The following is a 21888-nucleotide window of genomic DNA, read 5'->3' on the forward strand; positions in this document are numbered from 1 at the left end:
CAGATGAAATAAGAACTGTTGGAAAAAGGCAAAATTGATGCCCAGATGATAATAATTAATGCATAACAATTAGAGGCAATAGCCCAGGATCAACAAGTAATCAAAAAGCTTAGAAGAGCTTGCTTTTGAACGTTAATTCATCAACCATGTGCCTTGTGCTTAAATCAAGTGCTAGATTTAACTTGGCTAGACCACAAAGTTTACATTAAAATCTTTTCCATCGGCCAGAAAAACTGTGTGGTCCTGCTTGTTTAACTCACAACTGGCAGAGTCAAAAACCCATGTAATGGTTCAAAATCCACAGCTGTAAATGCAATGCAGATGAAATACTGCAACTAAACCCCGGCCATTGTTTCTTTTTCCACAAAATTCTACCCTAGTTTAAGATTGATAACAGCTAATGACTACAGTTGGTAACACTTACATCTGTCCCAACCAGGATCATTATCCAAGTTTAAATCTCCATGTTAACAGCTCAGAATCCATGGACTCTTGGAGCTTACAAAAGCAATGCAAAAAAAGGCCAAAAAAAAAAAGCATGTAGTAGCCCCAAATGTCTGCAAAAAATAACCAGAACAGCGTAACTGGCAGCTGCAGCATGTCTGGGCCTATTGAGAAGCACTGGTCCAAGGATTCTACAACTCCAAGGCAAACACCAGACAGGGAGCAAGGAAACAGCTCAGACGTTAGTGCTAACCTAAAACACAACTCCCAAGCCTTACGCCTAGGGAAGAATCCATTTATTTTTATTTCATCCCAAGTCAAAATAAAGATAATTGCCACAATGCTGTAAAACATACCCGTGCACATCACTGTGCTGGAATCTATGTAACCAAGACCTGTCCTTTAACCTGGTCTTGGACCAATGCCGGCAGAGATAGACAGAGAGGGGACATACACACAAAAGCCAATAAATACAAAACCCAGAGCCATTACAGAAGATCAGACACAGACGATCAAAATGACAGTAAATATATCAACAAAATCACTATGTGAGAGCTTATGCAGTGTTACGCTAAGTACTTTACATGTATTATCTCATTTAATTCTCATAACAACCTAGGAGATTAGCTATAATTTCATCCCCATTAGATACATGGAGAAACTAAGGTTTAGAATTAGTAAGTACTTGTCTATACGGTTACAGAAAGAGAGATATTTTTTAAAATTTGAGGTTTTATAACCTTTACCTTATTGCTTCCTGCAAAACTCAATAATGATAATGATTATAATAATGTATTTAATTTGAACACAAATATTACTGATAAAATGTTACTTAACCCAAATGATGCCAACCACCATTTGCCAAAAATAGGGCAAAGGGTGCACAGGTACCTGACTACCGGTGTTGCAAAGGGAGGCAGGGCAGAAGGCTCCAGGTGTCAACCGTCACTATATCCCTATGCCCTGTCCAGCACACCCTCCTCACTGGGGCCTGGGCCTTCAGGTTCAGAGGTCATCTATCTTGCCTTCAGCTGGGTGAACCTGGGTACCATCCATCTGTGTGAAACTGAAGAAAGGTCTGGGATCTGAGTACGTCTCCAACAGGCTTCCTATGTTTTGTCACACCTTTACCCCAACTTCGTTATCAACTCTGCACCTTCCAGAAATTCAGGCTTTTAAATCTGGGTTTTTCTTGGCTTTCTTCACTCCCAGTTTGAACTTTCTTGGATTGTCTGGAAGTGTTACTGAGCACCCAGGTTTCAGGTTCCCAAATGTTGTTGCTGGTGCATCTCTCTCTCTCTCTCTCTCTCTCTCTCTCTCTCTCTCTCTCTCTCTCTCCCTTGTCCTTGTGCGTTTGTGCATTGACTTTCCCGACATTTCTCATGTGGCTTCGAAGGGAAGGAATGCAAAGTCATCTTTAACTGGCGGTATCTCCCTTGCCAAGCCTTCGGATTCCCCCACTGCTTTCCTGCCATCTTTACTGAAAGGACTGCACCTATTATGAAAACGCCTGTGGACTTTATTTCTTTCCCTGAAATGATACATAAATAACTACTTATTTCTTTTACTTTTACTTCAGACTTGGCGCATGGGTAAAAGTGAACAATGTGGACTAAAATACCCCTGTTATTAGAGAGTACTTGAGGGGACTTTCACATGAAGTTCTTTGTCTGCTCATCTCAGGAAAGAGAAAAAAGACAAGGAATGTCATAAAAACATTAGTAGCTTTTGGAAGTCACCGTCTTTTAACCGTCAGCAGAAGAAATTTTGGTTTTAGGAAGAATAAAGCTTCTTTGCTATATTAAAGGAAACAGGTCAATTGCTTTATTTACCAAAGATTCTGTGGTAAACATACTGAATATTGAGTAAGGAAGGAACAGTTGCTAATGAAAAACAATGAGAACGGCCATGACCTCAGGGCAAAAATTAAACAGGTTCCACAATGTAAGCAGTTCCATATTCTCTGGCCTAGTTCAATTTAATAGGTCTTCCTTTTAAAATGTACCTTTAAGAATCCGTCAGGAAGGATAAAACGCTAATATTAGCATTGTAGGGCTGTTGAAGGTTTATTGTGAAGACATTCAAGTTTAGCATGTCAATTATCACATAGAAAACACACTTCACAAGACAGCTAGCTATACTGCGTCATTATTTGAGTAAAAGGTCATTATGTTGTAATATGAAGGCATTTCATAAAATATATTAAAGCGTGTGCATTTAAAGCAGTATTTAGTATCCTGTGATATTTCTATTTTAATATAATCTGTTTAAAATTGGGGGGGACAAAATCTTCAGGAGAAGCAAATGTTGGGTGAGACCCATTCCGAACGTGCGCTATTACTGCAATCCACTCTCCCACACCAAGCAGAAACTACAGACCTTGGCATCAGTTTCTCATCTTATGTGGGGAACAAATCCAGTTCCTCGGGACACAAAAGCATAGGAAAGGATATTTTTATTTTATTCGGTAGAAACTGAAGGCAAGCATAGTTTTAGCTCTCTCTTACTTTCCAAAGAAAGTTTCAACTTTAACACGGGAAATGTTTCAACTTTCACATGGGAAAAAGAAAAACAAGCGTCCTGCAAAGTTCTTTTGCATTATATTTTTATAGGTTACAAATAATTGTTGAAAAAAATGTAACTGGAATAGTCAGCATAGCCTATATATTTAGAATGAAAACTCAGAGTTGAGGGCAAAAATGTGTCATTTTATAAAACATCAAAACAAAGGCTCATCTAGTTTTCATTTTGTAGAAAACCTTTCAACACAAACGACCTTGGCGTTTCTAAATACAGCAGGAGGGTTAATATTCAGCCGTAAACAAAAGACAATTTCCTTTCCTGATAGTATCAGTCTTTTAGTATTGACATCTTAAATTCAAAAACAATGGGAATTAGATCATAGTCTCTTACAAATGCATTCGTATCAGTCATACTTGTGTTTTTCTATTAATATGAAATTATGTATGAATTATTCTAAATGAACATAGCTATATGAAGCAGAACACACAAAAAGAATCATCCAAGGATGTGTACAAATATGCAAAACATACACTACATACGGTGTTTAGTTACGAATTAAGCCCACTCACTTTGAAACCAATTAGCTAATACTCCTTTTACATGGGATGCTTAGGCTTTTAAGACTTCTTTGGTCCTTAAAAGACAGGGAGATTGTGAGTCCAGGGAGATTTCATGAGTTTGAATGACAGGGAAGTTAACACAGCTAAGGTGGAAGGAAGTAGGTCCAGATTTGGGAGATCAGTATGACATTGACCTACCACATACTGATACAGCCCACACTTCAAGGATCTAGCTCTACTCATCCCATGAAAAAGAAAAGAGGGGAACAAACACAGCTACCTGCCCAATTACATCTCTAGTTATTTATTTTTATTTTTAAATATATTTTTATCTATTTCAGAGAGGAACGGAGAGGAAGAGAGAGATATAAACATCAGTGATGAGAAAGAATCATTGGTAGGCTGCCTCCTGTACACCTCACACTGGGGATCAAGTCTGAAACCCAGGCATGTGCCTGACTGGGAATCGAACCATGACCTCCTGGTTCATAGGCTGATGCTTAACCACTGAGCCATGCCAGCCGGGCCCCAATTACACCTTTAAAGAGGTTACAAAGAAAACAGTTGCCAAGCCCATGGCACTGACAGGGAGGGCGACGGGAGGAGGAAGGGGCATTAAAGAGAGAATGAAGCCTCCACCGCGGAGAGGCTGTGAGAGAAGTCCATGCAGTTCTTATCCTATTTACTTTGTTTCTACCCCAGCCCACAGGGTCCTCAGGTATTTCTGTGCCAAAATTCTGACCTTGGTTTTTCTCTCTCTTTTGTTTTACTCTATGCATGCATCTCAAGGAGGGCACTGCCAGTCTTTGGGTGGGACAACTCATGCTCATGTGGGACTGTTGTGCCAATTGCAGGGTGCCTGTACCTCTGGCCCCCACTTACTAATGCCAGTAGAACCACCAAGTCACTGGGGCAACCAAATATGCATTTCCCAATGCCCCTAGGGAGTAAATACAGCCACCATCACTTAAAAACCAATGCTACAAGCTCTAGCGCAGCGGTTCTCAACCTGTGGGTCGCGACCCCTCTGGGGATCGAACGACCCTTTCACAGGGGTCGCCTAAGACCATCGGAAAACACATATATAATTACATGTTGTTTTTGTGATTAATCACTATGCTTTAATTATGTTCAATTTGTAACAATGAAAATACATCCTGCATATCAGATAGTTCCATTACGATTCATAACAGTAGCAAAATTACAGTCATGAAGTAGCAATGAAAATAATTTTATGGTTGGGGGTCACCACAACATGAGGATCTGTATTAAAGGGTGGCGGCATTAGGAAGGTTGAGAACCACTGCTCTAGCGTCTCATGGAGAACCACCCCTATGACTCAAATCCTACATCTCCAGTCAAGATTTTTCTCTAATCTGCTTCCCCTCAGGCTTCACAATCACTTCAAACCTGCCCCAAATTGACTTTCTTGTTTCCCTCGCGAAGCCCCAACCTGTCTCTCTTCTATCCTGGCCAATACAACCTCCATCCACAGTCAGCAAGGCAGAAACCTGGCAGGCAGACAAAACTCCTCCCCGTTTCTCATCACGGCCTCAAGATTCTATGTTCTAAACATCCCTCAAGTCCTTTCTTTCCAACTCCCTATCAGGTTCCCATCATCTCTGGCTGTGTTCCTGGAAAGGCCTCTGATCTTTCACCATCTTCAGATCCTCTCTAACGCCTTAGATTTTACAGTTACCTTCCAGGCCACCACCTCAGTCCCCTATTTAAGGCCGCAATGTTTCCACACAGCCTCAGCAGGGCACACGGAGGCCTTCACCTTCCTCAGCTCTGATGCCCACCCGCCCTTAAGCCCATAACCTCCAGCCTGACCCAACGGACCTGCCGATTTTGGGAGATGTGCCCTGCACTGGGATGCCTCTGCACACATGCTGGGAATGTCCCCCTGGGGCCCAACAGCTACTGGGCAGATGCCATCAGCTAATATGCTCTAGAACCCAGGCACCTTGCAGAATAGGAGGTCTCATAGTGTTCACTGCAAGGAGCAATTCTTTATAAAGAAAAGAATTTAGTATGGACCTGTCACTGATTAACACACACACACACACACACACACACACACACAACCACAATCAGAATTATCTTGTCCCTGTCATCTCCCGTAAAAGGGCTTCTTGGTGTTATTTATGGGCGGTAAAGAGCCTGAACTACCACCATAAAGGGGACCGGATGCCACACTGTTAAGTTGAAAGTTGAGCATGTTCTGACCTCAACCTACACGACATATCCTAGCACCTAGAGCTACCATTTCTCATTAGGTGAAAGTCACATAGCACTTAACAGGCCATACTTAATCAGTCATACCCAATCCAGACACCGACCATTTGTTTTACTCAAGATTCTGTTTGACATTTTCTTAGGACTGGAAACTCTGTCGTGGGCAGCACATTAAGTAGTTATCACTTGAGAGTCATTCTTGGAGACCGAACGCTGGAAATTCAACAAATAGGCATTACATAATAAATGGGCTTTGCCAACACTCTGAGCACTTTAAATTTTTAAAAGGCTGTCTCTGAGTGTTTCAGATACGTAAATGGGTTTTCAAACTGAATTAAATAAACGTGTGCACTATGTTATTATAAAGCAGACATAAGATTATATGAAGAAGCAGATTCTAGTTGAAATACAACAGAAAATATCACACAGGCAGCTATCCAAATTACAACATTACGTTTCAAGTAAAAAACAAAACAAAAATGTAAAGAAAAGGATATTTATTTATTTTTAATGGAGAATTAAAAGTTTCTGAGTTTTGCTTTTAATTAAAAAGAAAAAATGGTCCAATAGCCACTTCTTATAAGCTACCATAGAAATGAAAATTTGCTTAACAAAAGCATAAAATATTTAAATTTTATAAATGATTAAAATAAAATTTAAATCTATTAACTTAAATGAAATGACTTATTTCAGGGTTAACCAATGGTGAATATTTTTATACCCTTTTTATAGATAAGAAATGATCTGGCCCAGGCAGTGTTGCTCAGTGGTTAAGCATTGGCCCATGAACCAGGAGGTCACGGTTTGATTCCCAGTCAGGGCACATGCCTGAGTTGAGGGCCCGAACCCCAATGGAGGGCGTACAGGAGGCAGTCGATCAATGTTTCTCTCTCATCCATGTTTCCATCTCTCTACCCCTCTCCCTTCCTCTAAAAAAGGAACAAAAATATATTTTAAAAAAATGATCTGGAGAAGTAGCAACCTGATCGAGGTTAACTAATCACGGAAAGAAGTGACTGCTGGAACCCCGGCTCCTTCTGAAGCATGCGGACACCCAGGCAGTACTGTCGAGGCCCAAAGACTTAAGGAAGCATCCTCAGCTCAAACGAACTGTTGTTACTTAACAACCAGAATCTACCAAAAGCTTTCTCTGGAGTCATTAAGACACTGCGAGAAGCTGACCAATGGCCACATGATTCAAAGCACAATTCCACACTGGAGTAAAAACATGCCATGAGGGTTTTCGGAAAACATTTCTATTTTAAAATCATGACTTGCAATTTACAGTGATCAAAACAGTAATAATTCTTCATAGTGATGTAGCTAATTTGGAGCTTTGTTTTCCTTCAACTGAAGTACAAGTTATAATGAAACAGACTCACTTTGAAATCTAAATACCTTTGGAAGAGGGACACACCATGTAAGGGAGGAAAGATATCTTCCCTGAAGGGAGAAAAGAAAGCTTCATTTCTCTTACCCAAACTGGCAAGACAGCCCTGGCTGGTGTGGCTCAGTTGGTCCCAGGCACAAGGTCGCTGGTTCGATTCTTGGTCTGGGCACATGCCAGGTTATGGGCTCAATCCCTAGTGGGGGGCATTCCGGAGGCAGCTGATTGATGCTACTCTCTCACATTGATATTTCTCTCTCTCTCCCTCTCTCTCTCAAATCAATAAAAATATTTTTTTAAAAAACTGGCAAGACTGGTACCAAAAGCACCAGTGGGTGGACCACAAGCAACAGAAAAAGCTTCTGAAAGAGGATTTCCCAGCACCACCACCCCCACACCACAGGCACACTGTCCCTCAGGCCCAGCAGATCCTCCGAATGTGTATTTTAAGTACCCATGTCAATAACAAGAATGCCAGGATCTTTTCTGGTGCCAGAATCTGGCCTCTGCAGCTGTGCCACTATCATGAAACATTTGGAGAGCTCAGTGATCTGCCCACGTGCTGATCTGTTTAGCATGGATGTTCAACCTTGTAGCTCGAAAGAAAAGTACACCTTGCATATAGTGACGGAGCCAGCAGACATATGTGAACACGCTATCGTGACTGCTTGGCTCCTCCCCCAAGTGACAGAAGAACAATGTTCGGATTCACAAGGAATATTCACACCAGGGCAGCACCAGTTTTGGTCCATCCTAAAGACTGTCCAACTTGTAGGTCCTCTATTTACGAAAAAAAATTAGGCACAAAGCAACTACTTAAAAGGTACCCTTATAAGTAAGAAGGCTTAAAGCTTAAGCTTTATTAGTTGTACAGTAAATCCAACTTGGACCCAACCACATAAAATTGCCGATATTCAGTCCATAAACAGCAGCTTCATATGGTTCGCTTTAGTGCACTTCTGGTATGTGGCTGCAGCGCAGGCTGTGTAGTTTGCTAAGAAGCACATACAAGCTCAATGCTGGTATACCGAGTTCCTGCACTCATTAAACATGATACTGAAAACTCTTCCAGCAGCGCTTATGAAATGCTACATATGGAAAAACCTATAGAAATCATTATGGGCCTTATAAACCCATTTCAAAAATAGTGTTTACGTGAACAAAATAATAATATATGAACAAATATAAGAACATGAAAATGTAAACAAAATCACTTTTGTATTTGCTTGGCATGATTGTTAGTTACTCTTTTCTTTCCCAACTAAGTGCTGTTCTATCATTGGCATAACTGAAAATGAAAAGAGTGAGGAGAATGAGGGAAGAGAAGGAATGAAGAGACCTTAGGTAACACAGTCTGCTGTGACAATTAATTACACACTTAGCATCCGTCTATACGTCAACAACCTGAAACATATCTTTAAATTTATTTCAAAGAATAAAGATAAAAGCCAATTGAGTAAATGAGAGATTTCATGTCCACAAATGCCTTCCTTTTGAGATAACACAGGTGTCTGTTAGTAAGTAATGTCTTGGCATGACCAAAGGCAAATAAAAGGGAACTTACTTTTTGCTTGCCTCACAGACGTCTGTAATATTGGAGAAAAGATGGTGACTCTCTGTTTTGGTCATTGTATCGCTCAGTTCTTTAGAATTTTTAAACATTCGTATCAAGATCTCCAAGCTGAGTAAATATGAATGTTCAGAGGATATAACTTCAAAGATAGCCTGGTAAGGAGGAAAAAGAAATATATTATTAATTCTAGTAACTGAAGAACTAAATGTAACTCCCATAAGTCTGCTGATAGTATAAGGGTGAATATAATATCTTGAAAAGTACAAAAAGATAAGCATGAAGAAAACTGTATTACACCTGGCCAGTGTGGCTAGTGGTTGAGTATCCACCCATGCACCAGGAGGTCACCGGTTTGATTCCCGGTCAGGGCACATGTCCGCATTGGGGGCTCGTCCCCAGTTTCTCTCTCATTGATGTTTCTCTCTCTATATATAAAAACATACACACAATAAAAGCATATTTACAAAAAAAATAAAATAAAGAAAACTGTATCACCAAACTACTGTCTTTATATAAGGCACTTAAACCCAAATCTTGAGATAGTCACTGCCCATAGTGTAAATATGAAACAATGAAATCATCACTTGGATAACTTGAGATTGCATCCTGAGGTTGTACTTTGCCATGGGGTAGGATCTATATGAGGAAGCTAGGGCATGTGATAAAATCTCAGTGTGACACTAATTAATCTTTGGGGTCATCTCCCGCAGCCCTGCTTTCAAAGCATGTTGCTCTGGGACAATAAGGATTTACGGATATCACTTAGGATTCAGAGGAAAATTTTCACAAATATAGTCCTTCGCTCTGTCTCTGTGGGCCCTTTCTCTACCTATGTTTTCATCTGAATCATCTGCAGTCAATAACAGCAAGCATTCTGGGTGTGCTAAGAGAGCATGACTGTACCTACCCTCAAAAGGCTCTTAACCGCTTCAGGAATTCTTTCATATCAACTCATACACATGGAAAGCAATTCTGTCTGTTCAACAAGCCACCACCTCTGCTCTTGTCAGTGTCTCAAGAAGGAGCGAAGGACCCTCTGCAGAAACTCTTGGTGTCAGGCACTCCATGCTTTTCCTGATAAGCATTCATTCATGATGAAATGCCAACCCTCATAGGTGGATGGACCTCAATGACCTAGGTAAGGAATTCATCTAGCCCCTTAACAAAGTCAACTTCAGGTCCTCCAAGAATGGCAACACAGGGGAAATTCCTCCTCAGGGAGGGATGGTGGACATCCTGACAGTCACGTCCTTCCTGGAAGCCTCCCTAGTAACACTGCCATCATCACCCTGCCCTCCAGGCTCCTCCCTGCAAGCCCTTGCTCAGAAGATTCTTCCCAGGACTCCCTGTGGTGCTGCTAAGCCTGGGTGGGAGCAGGGCAGGCTAGGCAGGTAGAGGCCCGGCTACTGGTGGGTGGGCCATATTTGCAAGTCATATTAGTGGTGCCAATCTCAATATGCATCTCTTTTCAGCATCCATAAGCTTTTAGGGAAGTCTTACTTCAAAGTGCTGCTCTAGCCTTGGTTGTGCTCAGGGATTTAAGTGATATAACATTCTAAAGAGTAAAGAGTAAGCACATTAGGTGTCTCACTGAACCTGTTTCTTATGTAATTCTGTAACACAGTTATCAGTCCATCAATATGATTATCTCCAGGAAGTGCAATGCCAACTAAAGAAAATTGTCACTTCCTAGCCAAAACTAAGGGATTTCCGGTTGTTGATGGATATGGCACATTGGAATGACTGAAAATATTTTAAAAATTAAAGAATTTTATAATAAAATCCAAAATATGAAGATTTGAATAAAAAGATTTAATGAACTATACAGAATAGATCATAGGAAAAGATGACTAAGTGGTACTTGCATATAATAGGGTTAATGTAATTGTGAAAACACCTACATCAGAGCCATTAACTACTTAATGGCAAATCAGGTTACCCCTGCTAAAAATAGCTATATTGAATAGAAAGAAATCATAAAGGTAGAGTTGCTGCTGTCACAACTTTTTTATATCGCAAATCTGAATAAATATTTTCAATTTAGATTTACAGAAATATCGAAAAGGGGGCTCGGAGTTCCTGTGTTTCCTTCACCCAGCTTCCCCTAGCCAGGGTATATCACATAACCAGGGTACATTACATTTAGTCTACAAACAAACGTACATACTTTATTCAGATTTCACCAGTTTTTTTACTAACGTCCTTTTTCATTCCAGTTTAAAAACCTGGACTAGGTGCTCTGTTTTTAAGTTAACATCAGGATATTTTAAAACATTCTTTCCTGGGAGCTTATATGCAGTTGTATTTGACAATGACCACATACGTCTTCTGAAATTTTATGCCTTCCATACCTGTATTCATTTCATACATTTGCTAAGGAAAGCACTTGAGCAAGTGCACACAGTACATGGAAGCACACGCACGCTTCAGAGCTCTAAAGCAGGGGTGGGGCACCTTTTTTTCTGCCAAGGGCCATTTAAATATTGATAACATCATTCACAAGCCATACAAAATTACCAACTTAAAAAGCATCCCACTATATTTGGTCAAGTATTTAATTAAGTCACCCCTAATGCCTTGGCAGGGCCAGACCAAATGGTTTTGCAGGCCTTATACGGCTCACGGGCCAGATGTTCCCCACCCCTGCTATAAAGCATCTGCCAGTAGAAAACATACCTCTTGTCTCTTTCTTTCCTCCTGGCTAACTGTCTGAGATAATCCATTTCTTTTCACCTGGTTGGGGGAAAAAGAGTTTTGAGTTCATTCACTTTAATAATTGTTTTATGTAAGGCATAACTTTATGCCTTTCAAAAATGAATTAAGAGAAATTTATGCAAAATGTTGAATTCAGTACATGTGAATTTTTGGAGTCTCATACCTCCTCAAATTGCAGGGGGTGAGGGGGGGGGAAGGGGGAAGAAGGTATGAGAGGATAAATGGTGATGGAAAACAACAAAATTAAATTAAATTTAAAAACTTATTTTTAAAATATATTTTTATTAATTTTTAGAGAGAAAGGAAGGGAGAGGGATAGAGAGATAGAAACACTGATGAGAAAGGAACATTCATCGGTCAGTTGTCTCCTGCATGGCCCCTACTGGGGCTGGGGATCAAGCCTGCAACCTGGGCATGTGCCCTGATCAGGAACTGAACTGGCGAATTCTTGGATCCTGAGCCACACCTGCTGAGCTATACCTATTTTTAAGTTCACGTCTCATATTTTCATCCTAAATTAAAGAATTTTAAAGATGTATTTTCCTGCTAATTGTCAATCTAGATCAGTGATGGCGAACCTATGACACGCGTGTCAGAGGTGACATGTGAACTCATTTTTTTGGTTGATTTTTCTTTGTTAAATGGCATTTAAATATATAAAATAAATATCAAAAATATAAATCTTTGTTTTACTATGGTTGCAAATATCAAAAAATTTCTATATGTGACACGGCACCAGAGTTAAGTTAGGGTTTTTCAAAATGCTGACACGCCGAGCTCAAAAAGTTCACCATCACTGATCTAGATATTTTAAATGTGTGCTACTGTGGTCTTTTAAATGTATTCAATGGAATATAAAAGCCATAACGATCTGATATCCACCATCATCCATTTAAAAGTAAATAAGCTTCCCTTGGAGATTTTACACTAATCTTCTTTCTCCTTGATATCACATTTCTATGTCAATTTCCCCCCAAAAGTTCTTAATGTAACATAGTAATTCTATGTGTTTGGGTATCTTAATAGTCACGCTAGTATACTTGAAAGCAAAAATATAACTTTAAACATAATTTTCTAAAATTCCCTGTAACCATTTAGCTTTGAGTATAAAAGAGATTGTTGTGGATTATATAACCACCACAAATATTAATAGCGTATGATCAAAACAACATAATTACTTCCAATGTTAATGCACGAAGCCTTAAGAGTAACATGTTACTGAAGATGCAACTCTTAGAAAGATGGGGGGGCTTATGATGGCTTAATGAAAGGAGGCTTCACTGAAAATGTTGCACACTGACCCCCTTTTATTTTACGCCCCTGGGGTCTGACACCTTGGGGCCACGCACGGTAGTAAGAGTTGAGATGGGCAAGAGGGATGCCTTGCTTTGGTAAAATGGCAAAAGGGCAAATGTGAAAGGAGAGGCTGGAAAAAAGACCTGGGTAACCCTTAACTGCAGATGCAGCCTCCATTTTAAAAAGGAGAAGAACTAGAAATTGAGGATCTGGAAAACGGTAGCCTTCGAATGATTCCTGTCCACCTCGCACAGTGTCCATGAAATCCAGGGGTGTGATACATATCGTAGTGTGAAGACGGCTGTGCACACAGTTCTCTACATTGTGTTGTCATGGAAACCAAGACAACCACATGTTACTGTCTTTCATTTAATGTTTGGAAAGAGTATAAAAATAAGAGTCCCAAATCAATATTAAAATGAGCAACCATTTACTGAACATTTACCGTATGCCAGGAAATGTGCTAAACATTTTACACCTGTTTTCCCACCGAACCCGCATAACAACTCTAGAAAGTTGATACTATTCTTATCCCCATTTCACAGATGAGAATAACAACTGAGGCTGGGGACCCAAGATCACAAGCTAAGTAGAGAGCAAAGCCAGAATCTGCATTCATGCCAGTCCAACTCCCGGGCTCATGCTCTTAATCATGATATCATGAGGGTTAGGGACTCCCTTCCCCCACCTTCTTTTTCTAGGGTTGGGCAAGACCCCTTCTAATGCCAGGTCTCTGTACCAAGTCTCCATATGTTTTACTGCATCCACCATCCTGACCCTGGGTCAGCGTGTCAGCAAGAATTCATGCCTAAAAAGGCTCCGTCAGACACTTAATAAGGGAGGAGATGGCCAGAATGAAACTGTTCAGAGCCTCTCCCATTTGGTTAACCCTGAACAAGAATTTCACAGGATTTCCTGCCTGACATGGACTCCTGGCAGATGAATATCCAGGCTCCATGCCCACAATCTCTGCAGGTGAGGTCATCAGCAAGAATTTCCAGGCCACTCACATCTTCATCCAAAAGGACTGATGAGTTCACAGACCCGGAAATCTTAAGGGGAAGAGAATGAAACGTGTGGGCTTAGAGACCTAGACAGAGGACACCTAGCTTACTGAGGGATTAAGAGTACTTCATCTGACCATAAAAATAAAACAAATTCCCCAGCTAAAGTACTAGTCGTTGCTTTTTGAGGGGGAAGAGAAGGTAGTTTTAAATGGTGAAATATTCCTTTAACCTAAAAGTCATCAGTTACAAACCAGCAACCTGTACAAGACTACTGTAACAGAGAGAAAAACAAGATTCCAGGAAGCATGACTAGGTCATAAAAAAACTGAGGTGTGATACACGTGAGGAGCCCGAAAGTTTGCTCTGGGGAATTATGACAAACCAGTTCCTCCGGGCAGGCAGCCACACCACTGCTCCGGGGCCTGTCCTGCCTCAGCCCCTTCGTACCCGCACAGGCGGGCGGGACAGCTTCTTCCTCCAGAGCAAGAAGGAGCATTTTGGCCACCTGAGCCCTCCTTCCACATGGAGCCCTGCATTAAGTAATACCTGAGAACAGGTGCCTGCAGGTGGAAGGTTGAGAGCAGGCAAGGTGATTTCAGAGACTGAGGAGGTTGGAGAAATGAAACCAGAGAAAGAGGGGGAGAGCGGGATGTAAAAAAGAGGGCCCCACAAAGGCTGGCAGAAGGAAGAGAAGAGAAAATTAGAGGAGAATGAAAAATAGGGGCAAATATCAAGCAGGAAAAAAGAAGAAAGAATGCGTGGCAAGTTTTCAATAGTAAATACCTCTGGACATTATCTAGCTCAAAAACAGTGACCTTGTCAGTGAACTTAGGTAAAATCACTGGTAGGCCCAGACTTTTTTTTGGGGGGGGGGGGGTGCTTAGAAAAATAAATCTGGTAAAGGATATATTTATACCTATAGCTTAAAGTTTATATGCTTTTTGCAGTTTGTACACTTTTGCTAAAATAATCTAAAATATGATGTTTATCACATTTCTTCTACTGTTCTCCTTGTTTCCACATGCAGAAGAGAAAAAATATATATACAAGCTTCTAAAACTGCTATTTTGCTATCTAAAATCAAAAATTTAAATTGTACAGGCTCCTTTTTTATTTTAAATATACTGTTTCATATTGGTAGCTCTGGCTGAGTACAAATGGAACACTTAGTCAAAGCAACACTTCCTTTAAAAAGGTCTCTTCCGACCTCTCTGGGACTTTCTTATTCCTCACTGTCTTGGTTTGGTTTAATTTTTTTATTCAACTATGTAATCAATAAGGAGAATTGTGAAAATATTTTAATGAAACACTAACAATTGGATTCAATTTGGGGTTCTTGAGTGTGTGTCATCTAAGCAATTCACAAGACTCTTCCATTCTTGCCATGGCAGGTTCTAAACTCTAAGGAGAAAGTATGAATGCAGGTCAGTATCTTCAACACTTTAAGTGGAATTCAAATAATGCATAGCCCAAAACCACAATTCTGACCTAAGTTAACAAATATGAATATGTGTATGGGTCTTAACCAGATAACAAACTCAGAGAACTCAGTAATGTTGTAATATTTTTAAATTCGTAGATTTTTGCTGCGTAATTGGTATTGAAATTCTTCACCCATGATCTTTGTAACAGATACATATTCCATGTCCAAATGAGAAGGAAATGAACAGTTAGCTGAAACTAATAAAAAACAGTACAAGATACTTCATGCATGTCTAGTTAGACCCAAAATACTGAAATTTAGAAAAGAGCAAACTCCCTAAAGTATAGACCCCAGAGTTAATTATTTGATGCTCCATTTAGAACTCATGCCAGTATTCTTGACAATTAGCAAGTCTGACACACACAGATGACTCTCCTAGGAAGGAACAGGGAGGCTTTAAGCAGAGATTCCATCCTGCACTAAACCAGTTATAGGCAACTTCACAGACCGGTGGCAGGAAATCCATAACCTTTGTGCAATATCCCTTGGCCTTTCACTCCACTCACTGGAACAGGTTACGAGCCAAGTTCTCTAAGGCCCAAATAGAGCCCCAATGTTGCCATTTGTACATACTGAGCCTGTGTCCAGTACAGAGAGGATTCTGTGCAGGAGCCAAGATTTGCAATCCCAGTCTCTCGGTCAACCAGATCACCATTTCTATGGGGTAAATAGGAATATGTTCTCGGGCCCCCCAAGACTTGATACTGTTTGTAGGTAAGATGAGTGCACATTCCTATTTTCCCCCACCAGCTAGGGAAACCAGATGGAAGGGTCGCAAAAGACTGACGGACCAAAAAGGCTCAGAGACGGACAGCGAACAATTAAAACAGAAATTTATGATCCAAGATCAGTCGGGCTCCATAAAACACGAATGTAGGTTGAATACCCATCTGAGTGGAAACCTTTATACTTGGCCAGAGTTGCCCCACTTGCTGAAAATCAGCTGGTTATTCCTGCCTCTTGGTGATTCCCTATTCACCAGCTTCTGTTCTTAAAAGCTCATGTGGGAAGGGAATGAATTGCAAAGTAGAATTAAACCACAGGACACAATCTCTCTCAGGTCTTTTCTACAAAATGAACACAACCCAAATAGCCCCTGAATTACAAATGAGCTACAGTTCTTTCATGGTAAATAGCATGGGAACAGCATCTCTTTGAGAGTATGTCTGAAGTTCCTAAACCGAAAAATCTGCCAGGGTCCAGAGATCATGTCCGTAGCCAGGCCCCTTAAGGCTCTCTCCAGCCCCACGTTATCCACAGAGAAAGGTCCTGAGCTATCACTCTACCTAAGCTAAGAGCTGCTACACAACATTCATCTCAAAGGGCCATAGACCTAAATAACCAAAAATCAGATAAATGAGGTCAGAGGGCATCATAATTTTAGGGAGGTAGAGAGAAGACAATGACCCATTTAATAAAATCATATGCTTAGTTTGAAAATATATCAAGTAACATGCCAGGGACCTCCTAACTCATTTGTTCAAAAAACGGATCTGTTCTCTGATCTACTATTGTTGACCTTAATTCTATAGTCCTCACCCAAATTCTATAGTCCTTACCCAAATTCTATAGTCCTCACCCAAATTCTATAGTCCTCACCAAAATTCTATAGACCTCACCAAAATTCTATAGTCCTCACCCAAATTCTATAGGCCTCACCAAAATTCTTGGTTCTCAAGAAACAGCAAGCCTCTCAGTTCTCCTCTCCACACTGCCTCCAGAGAACCTCAGGTCTACTAAAATGACAGCAAACGCAATAAGGCAGGCCAGGGCTTGAGGCATTTGTCCTCTGTGGCCTGAGTCACCCTTTATAGACAGAGCCAAGATTCTTGAATGAACTCAAATTATTTCAATGCAGATATGAGGCTGAGAGTACAAACCACAAACAGACAGGTAATTAAATGTACAAAAATAAACTGCTGCGCTCTGTACGATTTAGGAGATAAGTGTGCATCACTTCATTGCAGCCAGCCTGGTTAACTGGCTACCCATATCAAGCCAAATCCTGATTCAGAGCTCTAGTTGCTCCTTTTTTCATTTCTCAAACTACCTTTATATCAAATGCTTGCCATGCACCAGAACCTTGTAACTTCTGTCATCATCTTAATTAGCCAGCTAATATTAAAAACAGAAAGAGAGCAGAGAGAAGGCCAGATATTAAAGCATGGTCATCTGGGCAGCTTCACCAGGGAGCTGCAACTTCACACTCCCAAGGACACCACTGTTCCATTACCTGCAAATCACTGGGGGAAGGGGTCCAATAAAGAGGAAGGTGGGTGTGTGCACAGTGAAGTTGGGGTGACATTGGGGAGGTGCATCCTGTCAGTCTAGCCTGGGAACAAAGATCATTGGCTAGGAGGGTGGACCCCAATGCAAACCCGCAAAAATTTGGGAATACATAAGCCCTAGACAAAGAATCCTCTCTCTCGCTTGCTCTTGCACTCCCTTGCTCCGTGACCCACACTCACCCAGGCACTAGCTTGCCATGTGGCCTTAGCAGACCCTTGGCCCATGGCCATGTGGACCCACACGCAAGGGATTGCAGCTGGAAACACAAGCTAAGCTAGCCAAATACTGGAATGGACTGTGCTTAAATATGGAGCAGAGACTCTGGACAGTGTCTTAATTCTAGCTCTGCTGAAGACAAGATTAGACTTTTTCCATGGCAGGACAGAGGGAAATGGTACCTTGAAAAGACAAGGGTTTAATTCCATGCAAATAACTATCACTCATTCTCCTGTGCGAGTCTCGGAAAATTCCTTTCCTTGTGACATCACAAGAATTCCACTTCCACTGGCAACATGTGGGGACACAGAGGGCACTCCCTGTAACATTTCTAAACCTTATGACAACCCTGCAAGGAAGATACTAGCATCAGAAAAGTTAAGTATTGGCCCTCGTTAAGGGGCAAGGCTGGGATTCAACCCCAGGCCTGCCTGCTTGCCTTCAAAGGCTGAGCTCTTAACCCGGGCAGCACACTGCCTTCTTGAACACTTCTGAACATTCTCGGAATTGGGATCTGCAGCTACTCTTCCCCCTAAACCAGTGGTTCTCAACCTTCCTAATGCCGCCACCCTTTAATACAGTTCCTCATGTTGTGGTGACCCCCAACCATAAAATTATTTTCGTTGCTACTTCATAACTGTAATTTTGCTACTGTTATGAATCATAATGTAAATATCTGATATGCAGGATGTATTTACATTGTTACAAATTGAACATAATTAAAGCATAGTGATTAATCAAAAAAACAATATGTAATTATATATGCGTTTTCCGATGGTCTTAGGCGACCGCTGCCCTAAACTAAGATCCTCCCACTGGTTGCCCCAGAAACCTCCTCTTTCACTGGATTCCTAGCTTCTGCTGCAGTGAAAGCTAAGTTGTCAGTGGGGTGGCCTGGTGATTTCACATGTTACTTAATCCTGACATTTCTCCCAGTAAAGGAATGCTTTCCTTTGACTTGTGGCTCTTATGAGCTAGCCTCCATTCCCCTGTGGGCACTGAGCCTAGACCCAGATGTATTCATTCTCTATTCTCCAGGTGAGCAAGAGATGAAGTTCTTCATCTATCAACAGTTAAGAGGAGAAAATGACGCTAAAAAAACACACATGAAAAGCTAATGACACAGAAGTAGAAAGGATGAAAGGGAAAATGATGTTAGGGGTAAAGGGCAATTTACAAAATTATTTAATAAAAGATGAACAGGTTTACAAAGTGGAATATTTAATAAAATACTGAGGAGGAGACCAAGACTAACAGTGGAGGGGGTTGGGAATGGTGATAAAAATCAAAGCAGATTTCGGTCTGAGCTGTGATGCTTAATTTTGTAATGAGGACAATGTATTTGTATTACTTCTGTAATTCAAAATTAATTATTTTAAAGAACTTAATCAGCTTTAAATTTTGAATTTTTAAATTGAAAAAATCAGAAACTAATGACTAACAATGGGGAAGTGGTTAAAAAAATCAAACATCCACCTATCTGATGAAACACAATATAGGCCATTCAAAAGGCTGTTGTGGAAGAAAGTTTAATGATGCGGAAAGTCATTTACATCATTGTTAAGAGAAAAATAATGGGTTACAAAACAGCAGGTTTAATAACACAAAAAAAGATATTTAGAACACTGTTAAAGGGAAAATATGGGTAACAAGACAATATCACTTTATTACTGATAGTTTTGCTCAAAAGAAAAATTCAATTTCACTTTTTTTAAAAAAATGGTCTGAGCCAAACCGGTTTGGCTCAGTGGATAGAGAGTCGGCCTGAGGAATGAAGGGTCCCGGGTTCAATTCCGGTCAAGGGCATGTACCTTGGTTGCGGGCACATCGCCAGTAGGAGGTGTGCAGGAGGCAGCTGGTCGATGTTTCTCTCTCATCGATGTTTCTAACTCTCTATCCCTCTCCCTCCCTCTCTGTAAAAAATCAATAATATATATATATTTTTAAAATGGTCTGAAATCTTATATACAAAACATCGACTAATTTTTATTTTGTTATCTTTTTCTATTGATACTTTTTGATTTTTCTATAATGAACATGCCTTGGTTTTAAAGCATAATTTTTATTTTAAAAAAATTTATAGAATATTCTCATTTATTTTTTATAGATTTTTAGAGAAAGAGGAAGGGAGCAAGAGAAACATCAATTTGTTGTTCCACTTATTTATGCATTCATTGGTTGATTCTTATATGTACCCTGATCAGGGCTCAAACCCGCAACCTTGGCAAATCGGGATGACACTCTAACCAACTGAGTGACCCGGCCAAGGCCTAAATCTTCATTTTAAATAAAAACTAAAATAGGTTTCAAAGTCCTCTCTCAAAAAAAGAAATAAAACAAGTAGGGCTGACAAACGAAATTGTTAAGGCTGCCAACAGTACCTGCATGTCTTTGGAGTGGCCCATAAGGAAAGCTAGAGAAATGAGAGGGGACCACCAGCAGAAAAAAGAAACAGAGTGAGGCAAAGGGAGGGAATAAGAAAGAAAGATCTCAGTCAAGTCCAAACCATGCAGTGGCTTATGAGGCAGTGTTGAAAATGAGTGATGACAGGCAGGTGTGCAAGTGTGAGAGCGAGGGGAGGAGGCCTGGGCTGGAGTCGGCGTCACTGGGAATGACGCCATGGACGCATAGTGAAGGCGTGAGTCAAGAAGGGGCTGGCAAAGGCAGGTCTGACGGGCTCCTCTCGCAGAGGAGAACACCCGTTGGTAAGGGGGATGCCAACAGGGTAAATGCTGTTTTGTTTTTGTTTGTTGTTTTTGCAAAGTGGCAGATGTTCAGGATGAACAATTCCAAAACAGTAAGCTACTTAGACCAACACCGACTCTGAAGTTAATTTCTTAGGTTTGCAATAAAAATCTAACCTGGGAAAAAACTATTCTAGAAAAATGAGCAATAAAGTGAACTGATGTTTTACATAGGATTTACAAAGCATGCAATGGTTTCACCTGACGGGAATTATCTTATTGTATGGAGGAGATCTGAGAAGTAGAAACAGAATTAGCATTCTGTTTACCTATATATCAGATGTCATTCAAGCCACATGTTATACTTCTACTGCTTTTTTTCTCACCCTTCTGTCCAACCAGCCCATCTAGTTTTCATCAGACTTTCTAGAGAGAAGTATCCTGTCCTTAACTGTTTTCTGATGTCTGTGTCATTCACTTTGACATTCTGTCCTGTATTCTTTCAAAAACATCATTTAGACATTTCATTTCTATTGTCCCCCAAATCAGCTTCTAAAATCCTGCAGTACAGGTCTTGGTTTTAGGCTTGTTTTGTTTGCCCCCTATAATTCAGTGATGCATTTTGGAGTCAGAGACCAGTGTTTTTCAAATTACAAGTTCTAAGCTCTTAGTAAATGGCAAGATAAAGTCCATAAATCTCTGATCTTCATCTCTTTAAATGTAACAAAACAGGAAGGATAAAACAGAAAATACCATAGTGTACTGCATGCATTAAAGGTAACTTCTGCTTTGTCAAACTTTTGTTCGAGATACACACATACACACACCTGTACACATGCACACACACAAACACACATACCGGGTTACAAGGTAAAATGTATTTCGCATTATGTTAGGTCACTGATACGGACCATGGTTGCTATGTCAACTCCTCCGTGTGTAAATTTATACATCAGTCTTGTCACTTAACGCTCTCACAGACACCTGCAAGAAAAGCTGTTCTCTGTGAAAGAAGTAGCCCAAAGTGGCCACATTTCACACCTCAATGCATCATGGAGGCCAAAGCTGATTGGAACAGAGCTAGTTAGGCACCTGGCCGAATGACAAGGAAGTGACCTATTATCAGAGGGAAAGTGGCTGAGCCAATATGATCCAATATGGCTCTCAAGAAACTAAATTGGCTCATTGTATATGGAAGCTGAAAGGACAGCGTGAGGTGGAGTAGGAGTGGACTCAAGTCTAGGTTAGGAGGACTCAGAAACTCCAAGCCTGCAGGAGCTTTCAGGAGAAGACAGACATAGTAAAGAGGAAAAATAAGCCAATTCATGGGAAGAGAGCCAATAGGCAGATGGGCAATGAGTCACAACACTGGCCAATCATCACACGGAAATATGGTTCCTGCTCTCCCAGGTAATATCAAGACCCTTATAAATACAGTAAGCGATATTTAACATCTCAGAATCTCAGCTGCCT

General features: G+C 40.6%; 1 protein-coding gene across 1 annotated transcript in view; it reads right to left on the reverse strand.

Annotated features, from left to right (window-relative positions):
• The window catches only part of ARHGEF26 (Rho guanine nucleotide exchange factor 26), a 112298-nt gene that overhangs the window by 70230 nt on the left and 20180 nt on the right, over nt 1-21888 (reverse strand). Inside the window, 2 exon segments of the mRNA XM_006090334.3 lie at nt 8717-8877; nt 11402-11458. Of these exon segments, the coding sequence (XP_006090396.2) occupies nt 8717-8877; nt 11402-11458 (218 nt within the window).

Source organism: Myotis lucifugus, unplaced genomic scaffold, assembly GCF_000147115.1.
Source record: "Myotis lucifugus unplaced genomic scaffold, Myoluc2.0 scaffold_70, whole genome shotgun sequence".
Taxonomy (NCBI): domain Eukaryota; kingdom Metazoa; phylum Chordata; class Mammalia; order Chiroptera; family Vespertilionidae; genus Myotis; species Myotis lucifugus.